Source organism: Prionailurus bengalensis, chromosome X, assembly GCF_016509475.1.
Source record: "Prionailurus bengalensis isolate Pbe53 chromosome X, Fcat_Pben_1.1_paternal_pri, whole genome shotgun sequence".
Lineage (NCBI taxonomy): Eukaryota > Metazoa > Chordata > Mammalia > Carnivora > Felidae > Prionailurus > Prionailurus bengalensis.
Genome location: NC_057361.1, coordinates 128,541,626 through 128,554,684, shown reverse-complemented (window position 1 = coordinate 128,554,684; position 13,059 = coordinate 128,541,626). Strand labels below are relative to the sequence as shown.

The 13,059-nt window shown below is 36.0% G+C and overlaps 1 protein-coding gene across 2 annotated transcripts in view; it reads left to right on the top strand.

Annotated features, from left to right (window-relative positions):
- CLIC2 (chloride intracellular channel 2) overlaps positions 1-9,718 on the top strand; it is a 29,483-nt gene extending 19,765 nt beyond the window's left edge. For both annotated transcript variants that reach the window (XM_043570438.1, XM_043570439.1), the window contains 3 exons: positions 7,210-7,316; positions 7,987-8,168; positions 9,312-9,718. In XM_043570438.1, the coding sequence (XP_043426373.1) occupies positions 7,210-7,316; positions 7,987-8,168; positions 9,312-9,473 (451 nt within the window). In that variant the 3' untranslated portion in view covers positions 9,474-9,718. The remainder of the gene's footprint in view (positions 1-7,209; positions 7,317-7,986; positions 8,169-9,311) is intronic.
- Positions 9,719-13,059: the final 3,341 nt, after the last annotated feature.

The window sequence follows — 13,059 nt, the reverse complement described above, 5'->3', positions numbered from 1 at the left end:
AATCAGCTTTTCCAGAACTCTGGAATCTAACAAAAAATTTACAACACTGAAAGAAATATTAATAAAGAAAAAAAAGCTGAATTTTAGTAAAAGAGCCTTGTGGCATTTTAGATTATCTTGTTACCATATTCCACTCCCCAGTCTTGAGCAGCCTTAAAGATAGTAGTCCACATTGTGGGTGCAGGATACTGGTATCTGAAGACATGATATGGGCTTTATTCTCAAAAATTGTGGTTATGTGGCTTGGCCTAGTAGCACCCTGAAGGATTGGCTTGAGGGTTCGTGTTTTTTCACCTACCCTGGAGCTTTCCCAGGGCTGAGGCAGGCTCTTTGCTGGCATTCATGGAAGGCATTTAAAGGCACATGTATTAGCCATTGCCACATGGGGAAAGGAATAGCACTTGAGGAAAGCAATAGACAAACTGAAAAGCCTGGGAAGAAATAGGCTGGATGTTTGGAGGATACGTAGGGGAATATGGGCTTTAAAAAAGCTTTCATGCATTCTAAGGACTCTAGAAGCCCACGCACATGTCCAGGTTTAGGCCTATGCTCAGAAAAGACCTGAGAAGACCCTAAGCTCTTACTTCTGACTTCAGGCACCATGCAAGCAGAAATTGAAGGCTAGGGGCACCTAGGTGGCTCAGTCGGTTAAACATCCAACCTCGGCTCAGGTCATGATCTCGCGGTTTGTGACTTAAAGTCCCACATTGGGCTCTGTGCTGATAGCTCAGAGCCTGGAGCCTGCTTCCGATTCTGTGTCTCCCTCTCTCTGCCTCTCCCCTGCTTGTGCTCGCTCTTTCTCTCTCTCTCAAAAGTAAATACACATTGAAAAAAAAAGAAATTGAAGGTTAAGCTGTAAACTGCATACATAAGCATTGAAGGAGAGCCTCAACTCAGAGAAAGACTGCAAACACTGGGATACATTTTCTTTCTTGGTTTGTTTGCTTGGTTGGTTGGTTTGGTTCCAGGAGAATAACAAAATATCCATTAAATCAATAACCAACCAAAGATAATGGGACAAATATTTCAGTAGCCCCAAACAACAAAAAACACAGAGTTTAAAAAATTACTTCAGAAAATTTACTAAACAAACAATACTCATAATAAGCAGCAACACAAACCCCAAGGAATGGAAGGATCTGATTTTCAGAGTTTCTACCTTATAATATTTGAGCGTCCAGTTTTCAAGAAAAAAATATAATTCATGTCAAGAAACAAGAAAGTATGGCCCATTCACAGGATAAAAAAGAAATTAATAGAATCTGTTCCTGAGAAAATCCAGATATGTGATTCAATAGACAAAGACTTTACATCAACTGTCTTAAGTATGTTTAGAATGCTAAAGAAAGCCATAAACAAGGAACTAAAGGAAACCACAGAGAGCATCCTCAGCATAGAGAGAACAGAAATAAAAAGAAACTGTAAAAAGGAACCAAATAGAAAATCTGGAGTTGAAAAGTACAATTACTAAAATGAACAATTCACTACAGGGTTTCAACAGCAGATTTTAACATATAAAAGAGGTAATAAGCAAAAGTGAGCATAAATTGATTGAGATTATCCAGTCTGAGTAAAAGGAAGAAAATGAACAGAATCTAACAGACCAGTGGAATACCATCAAATGTACCAAGATACACATAATAGGAGTCCCAGAATGAGACAACAGAGATAAAGATGCAGAAGAATGTTTGAAGTAATATTGGCTGAAAGTTTCCCAAATTTAATTAAATACATTTATCTATACATCCAAGGAGGTCAATGAATTCCAAGTGGAATAGAGACAAAGATATCAACACCAGGATACATTATAATCAAATTATCTAAAGCCAAAGCCAAAGATAGAATCTTGAAAGAAGCAAGAGAAAAATGACTCATCATGTAGAAGAGATATTCAGTAAGATTAACAGATGATTCTCCATCAGAAACCATGGAGACCAGAAGGCAGAGAGATGACATATTAAGTGCTGAAAGAAAAAAAATCAACCAAGAATTCCATATCTGGCAAAACTATCCTTCAAAAATGAAAGAGAAGTTAAGACATTCCACATGAACAAAAACTGAGGAATTTTGTTGCTAGTAGACCTATTCTACAAAAAATGATACAGGGAGTCCTTCAGGCATAAATGAGAGGCCACTAGACAGTAAATTAAGGTCATGTGAAGAATAAAGAGCACCAGTAAAAGAGGGAAGCCATACTCATCTCAATGCAAAAAAAAAAACTGGACAAAATCTGACCCCATTTCATGATAATACTCAACAAACTAGGAACAAAAGGGAAATTCCTCAACCTGACAAAAAGCATCTAATACCCACACATAACATCATACTTAATGGTAAGGGATTGAAAACTTTCCCCTTAGGATTAGGAACAACACAGGGGTACCATATCTGATACTTCTGTTTAACACTGCATTGGAAGTTTTAACCAGAGCGGTTATGAAAAAAAATAAATAAAAAGTATTCAAAGTGGAAAGGAAGAAGTAAAACTATCTCTATTTGCAGATGGCATAATCTTTCACACAGAAAATCCTTTAAAATCCACTAAAAAACTACTAGAACTCATACATGATTTAAGTACAATTGAAATATACAGATCAATATACAAAAATCAATTTTATTTATTTACACTACCAATGAATAATCCAAAAAGTAAATTTAAAAAACAATTCCATTTTCAACAGTATAAGAAATAACAAAATACTTCGGAATAAACTTAATAAAGACTTCTCTGCTGAAAATCACAAACCATTGCTGAAAGAAGACCTAAAAAATGGAAAGACATGTATATTAGTTTCTTAGGGCTGCCACAACTAAGTGCCATAAATTGAGTGGTTTAAAACAACAGAAATTTGTCTTATAGTTCTGAAGGCCAGAAGTATGAAGTCAAAGAATCAGCAGGGCCATGCTCCCTCTGAAACCTTTAGGAGAAAGATCCTTGCCTCTTCTGTTTCCAGTGGCTTTCCAGCAATCACTGGTGTTCTTTGACTTGTGGATCCATAATTCCAATCCTCCATCTTCACATGGCATTTTCCCCATTCCTCTGTCTTTTGAAAAGATATTCTTTTTAAGAACACTGGTAATTTCGATTAATGGGCCCACCTTACTCCAGTGTGGCCTTGTCTTAACTAATTACATATGTAACAATCATATTTCAAAATAAGGTTACATTAGTAAGTACTGGAGTTTAGGGCGCCTGGGTCGCTCAATTGGTTAAGCGTCCGACTTCAGCTCAGGTCGTGATCTCGCGGTTCGTGAGTTCGAGCCCCATGTTGGGCTCTGTGCTGACAGCTCAGAGCCTGGAACCTGCTTCGAATTCAGATTCTGTGTCTCCCTCTCTGTCTGCCCCTCCCCTGCTCGCACTCTGTCTCTCTCTCTCTCAAAAATAAATGAACATAGAAATTAAAATTAAAAAAGAAAGTACTGGAGTTTATGACTCCAATATATCTTTTTGGGGGGACACAATTCAACCCATACAAACATCCAATGTTTGTGGACTAGAAGACTTAATTTTATTGATAGAAATATTCCCCCAAAAGATCTACTAATTCAATGCAACCACAATAAATATTCTAATGGTGTTTTTGCAGAAATAAAAAAACCAATGCTCAAATTCATATGGAATTGCAAGAGACCACAAATAGCCAAAATAGTCTTGATAAAGGCAAAGTTGGAGGACTCATACTTCCTGATTTCAAAACTTACTACAAACCTACCATAATCACAATGGTGCAATGCTTGCATAAGAATAGACTTATAAGTCAATAGTGGAGAAATGAGAGTCCAGAAATAAGCCCATACATCAAAGGTCAATTGATTTTCAAGAGTGCCAAAACCATTCAATGACGAAAGAATAGTCTCCCCCACAAATCATTCTGGGAAAACTAGATATTCACATGCAAGAGAAAAAAGTTAGACCCTTACCTCATACCATAAACAAAAATTAACTCAAAGCACATCAAAGACCTAGACATATGGGCTGAAACTATAAAACTCCTAGAAGAAAACATATGGGTAAATCTTCAGGACATTGTATTTGGCAATAGAATCTTAGATATGACACCAAATGCACAGCAATGAAATAAAAAGTAGATAGAGTTCATCAAACTAAAACAATTTGTGCATCAAAGAACACTATCAAAAAAAAAAGAAAAATTAATCCAAAAAAATGGGAGACAGTGTTTCCAAATCATGTATCTGATAAAGGTCTAGCTTCCACAATATATAAAGAACTTTTACAATTCAACAACAGAAAAGCAAACAACCTAATTTTAAAAGTGTCAAGAAAGTAGACATTTCTCAAGAGAATATATGCAAATGCCTAATGAGCACATGTAAAGATGCTTAACATCATTAGTTATTGGGTAAATGCAGATCAAAACCATAGTGAGATAACACTTAAAAGCCACTAAGATGGCTATTACGAAAAAGAAAAAAACCAGGAAATAGCAAATGCTTACAAAAATGTGGAAAAATTGGAATTCTCATACGTTGCTGGTAGAAATGCTGCCATTGTGGAAAAAAAATTGACAGTTACTCAAAAATTTCAACATAGAGTTACCACATAGCCCAGCAATTCTATTCCTAGATATATACTCAAAAGAACTGAAAACAGGTATTCAAACAAAAACGTGTACACAATCATAGCAGCACTATTTACACTAGCCAAATGGTGAAAACAACATAAATATCCATCAAGTGATTACTGGATAAAGAAAATGTGGTCTATCCATACAATGAAATATTATTCAACCATAAAAAAGAATGAAGTACTGATACATACCAGGATATGAGCCTTGACCATCATACTAAGTGAAATAAGCCAAACACAATAGGCCACATATTGTATGATTCCATTTATATGAAATGTCTAGAATAAGCAAGTCCATAGAGACAGAAAGATTAGTGGTTCCAGGGACTAAGAGGAGGTGTGAATGGGGAGTAACTGCTAATGGGAACTTTGAAGTTTATAATATAGTTTTGTTGACTATAATCACTATGCTGTGCTTATTTATCTACTAATTGCAAGCTTTTAACATTTAAACATCTCCCCAATCCCCCCACCAAGGTGCCTCCAGTAACTATAATTTTACTCTCTTTTTTATGATTTTTGCTTTTTAGATTCTACATATAAGTTAGATCATACAGTATTTGTCTTTCTCTGTCTGACTTATCTCACCTAGAATAATGTCCTCCAAGTCCATTCATGTTGTTAGAAATAGTAGGATTTCCTTCTTTTTTATGGTTGAATAATATTTCATTGTATATACACCACATGTCCTTTATCCATTCATCCACTGATTTACATTAGGTTATCAACCTAAGTGCCAGTCCTATGTTCTTTGATGAGGTTTTGTTTTGTTTTGTTTTGTTTCATATTGGTTCTATACCTTTGTATTAAGTTATTTCTAAATATTTTATACTTTATCACAATTGTAAATGGAATATGCTACTAATATCTATTTCCATCTGGTTATTGGTAGCATAGAAAACTTATTTTTTTAATGTTTGACTTGTATTAGCCACCTTACCAAAATATCTCATTAATTCTGTCTTGTTCCTAAATTTAATGTAAATGGTTTTAAAGTTACCATTTAGAATGTTGTTTGTCTTATTTGTTAGTGCACTCAGCACAATGTTGAAGACAAGTAGTGATGATTATTCTCATCATTTACTCATTTTAAGGGAAACAGTTCTAACATTTCACCATGTAATATGGTGCTTGCTGAAAGTTTTTGATGGATATATTTTATCAAGTTAAGGAAATTAATGAATTAGTTTAATCATTCAATAAATATTTACTGAGTACTTACTATCAAACAATATTCTAGACACTTGAAACACATCAGTGATTAAACCAGGCAAAAACACTGTCTTAGTAGACCTTACATTCTAGTTGGGGAAGACAATAAATAGGCAAGATTAAAAAGCAAAATAGAAACTATTTTAGATGATGTTAAATACTAAGAAAAAATAAAACTAGGGAGTAAAGTATGGGGTAAGGGCAGGGTAAGGTTGCAATGTTAAATAGAGTGGGCAGAGGAAGGTCTCACTTAGAAATATAAAAACAAGATCCGAAAGAAGAGAGGGAGTAGGTCATGTGCATACATAAAGGAAATCACTCCATTTAAGGGAAGACTAAGTGAAAAAGCCTTGGGGCTGGAGATTGTCAGGTCTATTTGAAGAACAGCAAAGAGGTAAGTTTCAAGTGTAGTGAGTGGAGAAAAGAGTAGGAGGAAATGAGAGCAGAGTGGTAAGATAGGGTCAGATCACATCAGTCCCTATAGACTACTATGAGGACTTGGGGTCTGAGTCTGAATGAGATGAGGGCATTGCAAGGTAATAAGTAGGGGAGATACATGATACAATTTACCTTTTAACATGATTGCTCTGGCAGCAAGTGGAAAATAGTCTAAGAGTGTGGGGGACAAGCATGGGAGTGGGGAGAATAGTCAAAGAGCTATTGCAGTAGTATAAGACTTGGACAAGGCAGAAGGCAGTGGAGGTGGTGAGAAGTGGATAAGTTCTGGGTATATTTTGAAAGATAAACTGGATAGAATTGCTAATGGAGCAAATATGGGGAGGGAGAGAAAGAGAGGTATTAAGGAAGATGACTGTTTGACCTGATCATTTCTAGTTGCTAGTGGGGTTTTTTTATGACTAGGAATTGCTTTGCAATAATTTTTCTGCATCTACTCATGATAATATGGTATTATTTAATTTCTTAATGTGGTGGATTACATTATTACATTATTTAATTTTTATTATGCTAAGTGAACTTTGTATTACTAAGGAGAAGACATCTTGGCTACCTTTTTCCATGCTCTCTATCCTCTTTATTCCTTCATTTTTATGGAATTTACAATAATTTAAAGCCATATTTTTTCCTACTTAGCTTTAAAAATGTATTACCAACAACATATCTTCTGCCAAATAGGCTTTCAGGAACAAGTATGGGGGACTTAACTACCATTTAAAACATTGTTCCTACAGGTAAATGGCCTTTGAATTTTCCACAGCTTGTTTCCTAGTGAACTTTAGAAACTAAAGTATTCTGATATTGGGAAAAATATATATTTACAAATAGAGATTCTCAGAACCCTCTGTTTCCAGCACAATTTTCTAAAACCTCCATTTTCAGTAGAGTACAAGCTAGGACACTTGGTCTCTGACTTATGTGTGAATAATCATGCAGTGATGTTTCTTTTTAAGGTATCCTCACCTGAGTCCCAAGAACAAGGAGTCCTTTGATGTGGGCTGTAACCTCTTTGCCAAGTTTTCTGCATACATTAAGAATACACAAAAAGAAGCAAATAAGAGTAAGATACCTTTATTTAAATTTCTATTTCTCTCACACATTTGCTGACTCCCACAGTCTCACTCAGCTAACATGGGATTTTCCTGAATATGTAATATATGTTGGGGAATGCACTCTTCCTCTGATTTTTTTCTTTTCTCCTTTGAAATTCCTTTCCATGAAATTTTATTAAATTTAGAACCCAAGATTCAATATAGCAATTACTAACTTGGCTCAATTAGAGCATTGACATGCTAGGAGTTAACTAACTGCAGGACTGTATTTTTTAGCCCCCCCCCCCAACTTTTCCTGTGTGCCTTTAAGGTTTCTTAAACTATAGCATCTACTATCTCCCATGACCATTCTTTAATGGGTTTACTGTATTCTGAGTCATAAGAGCTATTAGTTTCTGATTCCACTTTCTGACTTTTCTGTGTTTAGTAATAACATATGTGACTTTTTCTTTCTTTGACTCTCCTTCCAATGCTCCTCAAGAAGAGTCAAAGAGCATTTGATTAAACACCTGATTCTGTCTTAGTGGGTAGTTGAGTTCTAGTTAACTATTTAGATTTTGAAGGGCCAGTGTAAGCAATGTGTATAGATAGAGATGTCTAAATGTGTGAAAAGCTTATGTAAAATGTAGTCATGAAGACAAAACGTTTATTAGTAACCTTCTGACTTCTTTGCCTCAGATTTTGAAAAATCTCTGCTCAGAGAATTTAAACGTCTGGATGACTACTTAAACACCCCGCTTCTGGATGAAATTGATCCAGACAGTGCTGAGGAACTCACAGTTTCCAGAAGATTGTTCTTGGATGGGGACCAGCTGACACTGGCTGACTGCAGCTTGTTACCCAAACTGAACATTATTAAAGTAAGCCTTTGTAGGGCATACTGAATGGTTTGGGAGGGGGTTGGGAGTTGCCAGCATGAAACACAGTGACTATTTAGTGTGAGATTGTTATATGATGGCTTTGTCATCATTATACATGGTATATATCTCCTTTTTCTCCTTAGGAAAAAAAAATCCACAGTGATCTCCTCTGGGAACCATAAAAATTTGTTTCTTTCTTCCCAAATCAAAAGGTGCTTTCCACTGGCTTATCTATAAAACAAGAGTAAGGAGTACCTGGGTAGCTCAGTCAGCTGAGCATCTAACTCTTGATTTTGGCTCAGGTCAAGATCTCATGGTTCCTGAGTTCAAGTCCCACATGGGGCTCTGTGCTGACAGTGCAAAGCTTGCTTGGGATTCTCTCTCTCTCTCTCTCTCTCTCTCTCTCTCTGCCTCCCATGCTTGCATGCATGCTCTCTCAAAATAAATAAATAAACTTAAAAAAAACAAGGGTAATATTACCCATTTCATAGGATTGTTGATTAAATTAAAGCATGTAGAATGCTTAGAACAGTGTCATAACAAATGATAAATAATGTGAGCTACTAATAATATCATGATGACTTAATCATTGATTTAATAAATTCTTATTGAACAGAACTTATTCTGTCTCAGGTCCTATGCCAAACACACAGAATACATAAAGAAATAAGACATAGTTGGGACCCTAAGCAAACTTAGTCTAGTGGAGAAATTCTTCTGATAATCACAGCATAAATTTAAATATGATTACACAAATATAGCTTTGTCTACATTTGTAAAAAAAACCTTAAAGTAGTAAGTGCAAGATTATTTTTGTGCAGATAACATGTCCTTAATGATCTTGACTCTTTTTTTTTAACGTTTTATTTATTTTTAAGACAGGGAGAGACAGAGCATGAACAGGGGAGGGTCAGAGAGAGGGAGACACAGAATCCGAAACAGGCTCCAGGCTCTGAGCTGTCAGCACAGAGCCCGACGCGGGGCTTGAACTCACGGACCGCAAGATCATGACCTGAGCCGAAGTCGGCCGCTTAACTGACTGAGCCACCCAGGTGCCCCAATGATCTTGACTCTTGAAATATGTTTCTCCACACTAAGCATGTCATTGATGTCTTTTATTACCGTTTTTTCCCAAAACCCTAGGTTGCTGCCAAGAAATACCGTGACTTTGACATTCCAGCAGAATTCTCAGGAGTCTGGCGCTATCTTCACAATGCCTATGCCCGTGAAGAATTTATCCACACATGTCCTGAAGACAAAGAAATTGAAAACACCTATGCAAGTGTGGCTAAACAGAAGAGTTAAGGCAACTCTTTCAGTAGAAAAAGCCCTCTTTTCACTTGTCATATTATAAAGGTTTCTGGAAATAAGAATATGGAAAATACTGTTTCCTCTATCCAACTCTCATGAAAAGAATGCTGTATTTTCCGTATCTGGCCAGTCCAAACTATCTTTCCACTATGTATTTTAAAGTTCTTTATATTTTCACTTACTTTTCTTTATTTCTATGGCGTAAGCACTGCAATATTAAATGACACGGGAAGCATCAAGATCTTTTGCTATTTAATTGAATTCCTAGAATGCATTATGTGTAAGCTCAACAGACGACTGAACTTACAAATGACATAAGTAGAGCCACAATCTTAAACTCCTGAGTTTATTTCTGATATGAATAATAAAATCAGAGAGTGAGTATATCAGAAAGGCAAATCCTAAAAGAATTCTTTTAAAAATCAGCTCTAAATACAGATCAAGACCAACTGGTATTAGAATGGCATTAAACATTTAGAAATATGACTGTGTCATAGTCAGAGATGGGAATATGACCTTTATGACCAGATTATATCGTTAAATGAGCAAGCATTCATTAGATACAACATAATAATAATTTTTAAAAGATTAACAACAAGTATATGGTAAAGTTACAAAGTAAATCAGATCTTTTATTCAATAGAAATGAGAAAAAAACTAGGAAATTTGACCAAAAGGTCTTGTTGCTGTCCATAAAAGGAGAAGGAAAGCTATGCTTAAAGGATAGTCACAAATATTTGTACAGAATTTAAAATGCTCTATTACTATATGTACTCAAATTTACATGTTAAAATAAAATCACTCAAACTTGAAAACAAAACCTGAACTTAACTCAGTCCTTCAAAGAAGAAACTAAGTACAGCCTCAAAAAAGGAAGAACATAGATCAACAGAACAGAAAATCCAGAAATAAACCTACAACTATATGGTCAATTAATCTTCAACAAAGCAGCAAAGAATATCCAATTGGAAAGAAGCAGTCTCTTTAACAAATGATGTTAGAAAAACTGCACAGAAACATGCAAAAATGGAAACTTGGCCACTTTCTTCACTATACAAAAAATAAATTCAAAATAGAATACATACCTAAATATGAAACCTGAAACCATAAACATCCTAAAGAGAAAACACAGGCCATAGCAACTCTTTTCTAGATATCTCTCCTGAGGCAAGGGAAACAAAAACAAAAATAAACTATTGGGACTTCATCAAAATAAGAAACTTCTGCACAGTGAAGGAAACAATCAACAAATCTAAAAGCCAACTGATGGAATGGGAGAAGATATTTGCAAATGACAGATCCAATAACGGGTTAGTATCCAAAATACATAAAGAACTTACAAAACTGAACATCCAAAAAACAAATAATCCTGTTAATAAATGGGCAGATGACATGACATTTTTCCAAAGAAGACATCCAGATGGCCAACAGGCACATAAAAAGAGGCTCAACATCACTCATCATCAGGGAACTACAAATCAAAACCAGAATGGGATACCACCTCACACTTGTCAGAATGGCTAAAATTAACAACTTAGGAAACAACAGATGTTGGCGAGGATGTGGAGAAAGGGGAACCCTCTTACACTGTTAGTGGGAATGCAAACTGGTGCAGCTGCTCTGTAAAACAGTATGGAGATTCCTCAAAAAAGTTAAAAATAGAACTGCCTTAGGATACAGCAATTACACTACTAGGTGTTTTACCCAAAATACCTAATTCACAAAATACCTAATTTACAAAAATACTAATTCAAAGGGATTCGTGCACCCCTATGTTTATAGCAGCATTATCTGCAATAGCCAAAGTATGGATAGAGCCCAAATGTCCATCAACTAATGAATGGATAAAGATGGTGTGTGTGTGTGTGTGTGTGTGTGTGTGTGTGTAATGGAATATTATCCATAAAAAAGAATGAAATCTTGGGGCGCCTGGGTGGCGCAGTCGGTTAAGCATCCGACTTCAGCCAGGTCACGATCTCGCGGTCCGTGAGTTCGAGCCCCGCGTCAGGCTCTGGGCTGATGGCTCGGAGCCTGGAGCCTGTTTCCAATTCTGTGTCTCCCTCTCTCTCTGCCCCTCCCCCGTTCATGCTCTGTCTCTCTCTGTCCCAAAAATAAATAAAAACGTTGAAAAAAAATTAAAAAAAAAAGAATGAAATCTTGCCAATTGCAACCACATGGGTGGAGCTAGAGTATTATGCTAAGTGAAATAAGTCAGAGAAAGACAAATACCATATGATTTCACTCACAATGTGGAATTTAAGAAACAAAATAAATGAGAAAAGGGGAAAATAGAGAGAGAGAGAGAGAGAGAGAGAGAGAGAGAGAGAAACCAAGAAACACTCTTACTATATAGAACAAATTGATGGTTGCCAGAGGGTAGGTGGTTGGGGAGATGGGTGAAATAGGTGATGGGGATTAAAGAGTGCACTTGTTGTTATGAGCCCTAGGTGATGCATGGAAGTGTTGAATCACTATATTGGACACCTGAAACTCATATAACATTCCATGTTAACTAACCAGAATTAAAATTAAAATCTAAAAAAACAATACTGCTATTTATGAGAAAGAAGGAGATAAATGTGAGAAAGAAGGAGATAAATGTATTATACCCAGTGTCTGGGGATAGGTTTTTTTTAAATATATAAGTTACAACCTAAGACCACCTCCAAGATCTGCTTTGTGATCAGCAAGGGCGAGAGGGTCTTAAGCTATTCAGCTGAGGAAAATGATACCTTGACATCTCAGCAAAGTAGGTGATGATTGATCTGGTTTTCATAAATTAGAAAACTTTTTTAAAAGACTAATTAGACTTCCAGATTGATGAAGACAACAGTGGCTGCCTTGGTTTGTGTCTCCCAATGTTTCCTCCAAAGTCAATATAGAATAACAAAAATAAATTTTAAATGGCACTAAAACCACATGGGAAGCAAACTTAAAGCAGAAAAATTCCCAAACCTCAATATAAGTAAGTTTAAAAGAAGAAAAAAAATACCAAATCTCAAGAAGTACTCTCTCACATCCATGCTGCACCACAAACTCTTATAGTGAGCAAGGACAGGCTGATAAAAACTGTAGGAAATAAGGGAGTTTGTCATGGGCTTAGGATTAATCTGAAGTCACTGAAAGAAAGATTAAGTCTCCCTTAAGTATAAAAATATTTTTTTAATGTCCTAGTAGGCCAGAACAAGGAAGAAGCTTTCAAGTGTGCATAATTTTAGGTAGCAATCTTCAAAAGGCATGGCTTCTAAGAAAGAAATACAAGACATAAAAAGAAGTGAGCAGTAACTTTTGGTGAATCTATAGAGTTGTTATAAAAAAAATCAGTTGGCACAAAAACAGACACATAGACCAATGGAATAGAATAGAAACCCCAGAACTAGACCCACAAACGTATGGCCAACTCATCTTTGACAAAGCAGGAAAGAACATCCAATGGAAAAAAGACAGCCTCTTTAACAAATGGTGCTGGGAGAACTGGACAGCAACATGCAGAAGGTTGAAACTAGACCACTTTCTCACACCATTCACAAAAATAAACTCAAAATGGATAAAGGACCTGAATGTGAGGCAGGAAACCATC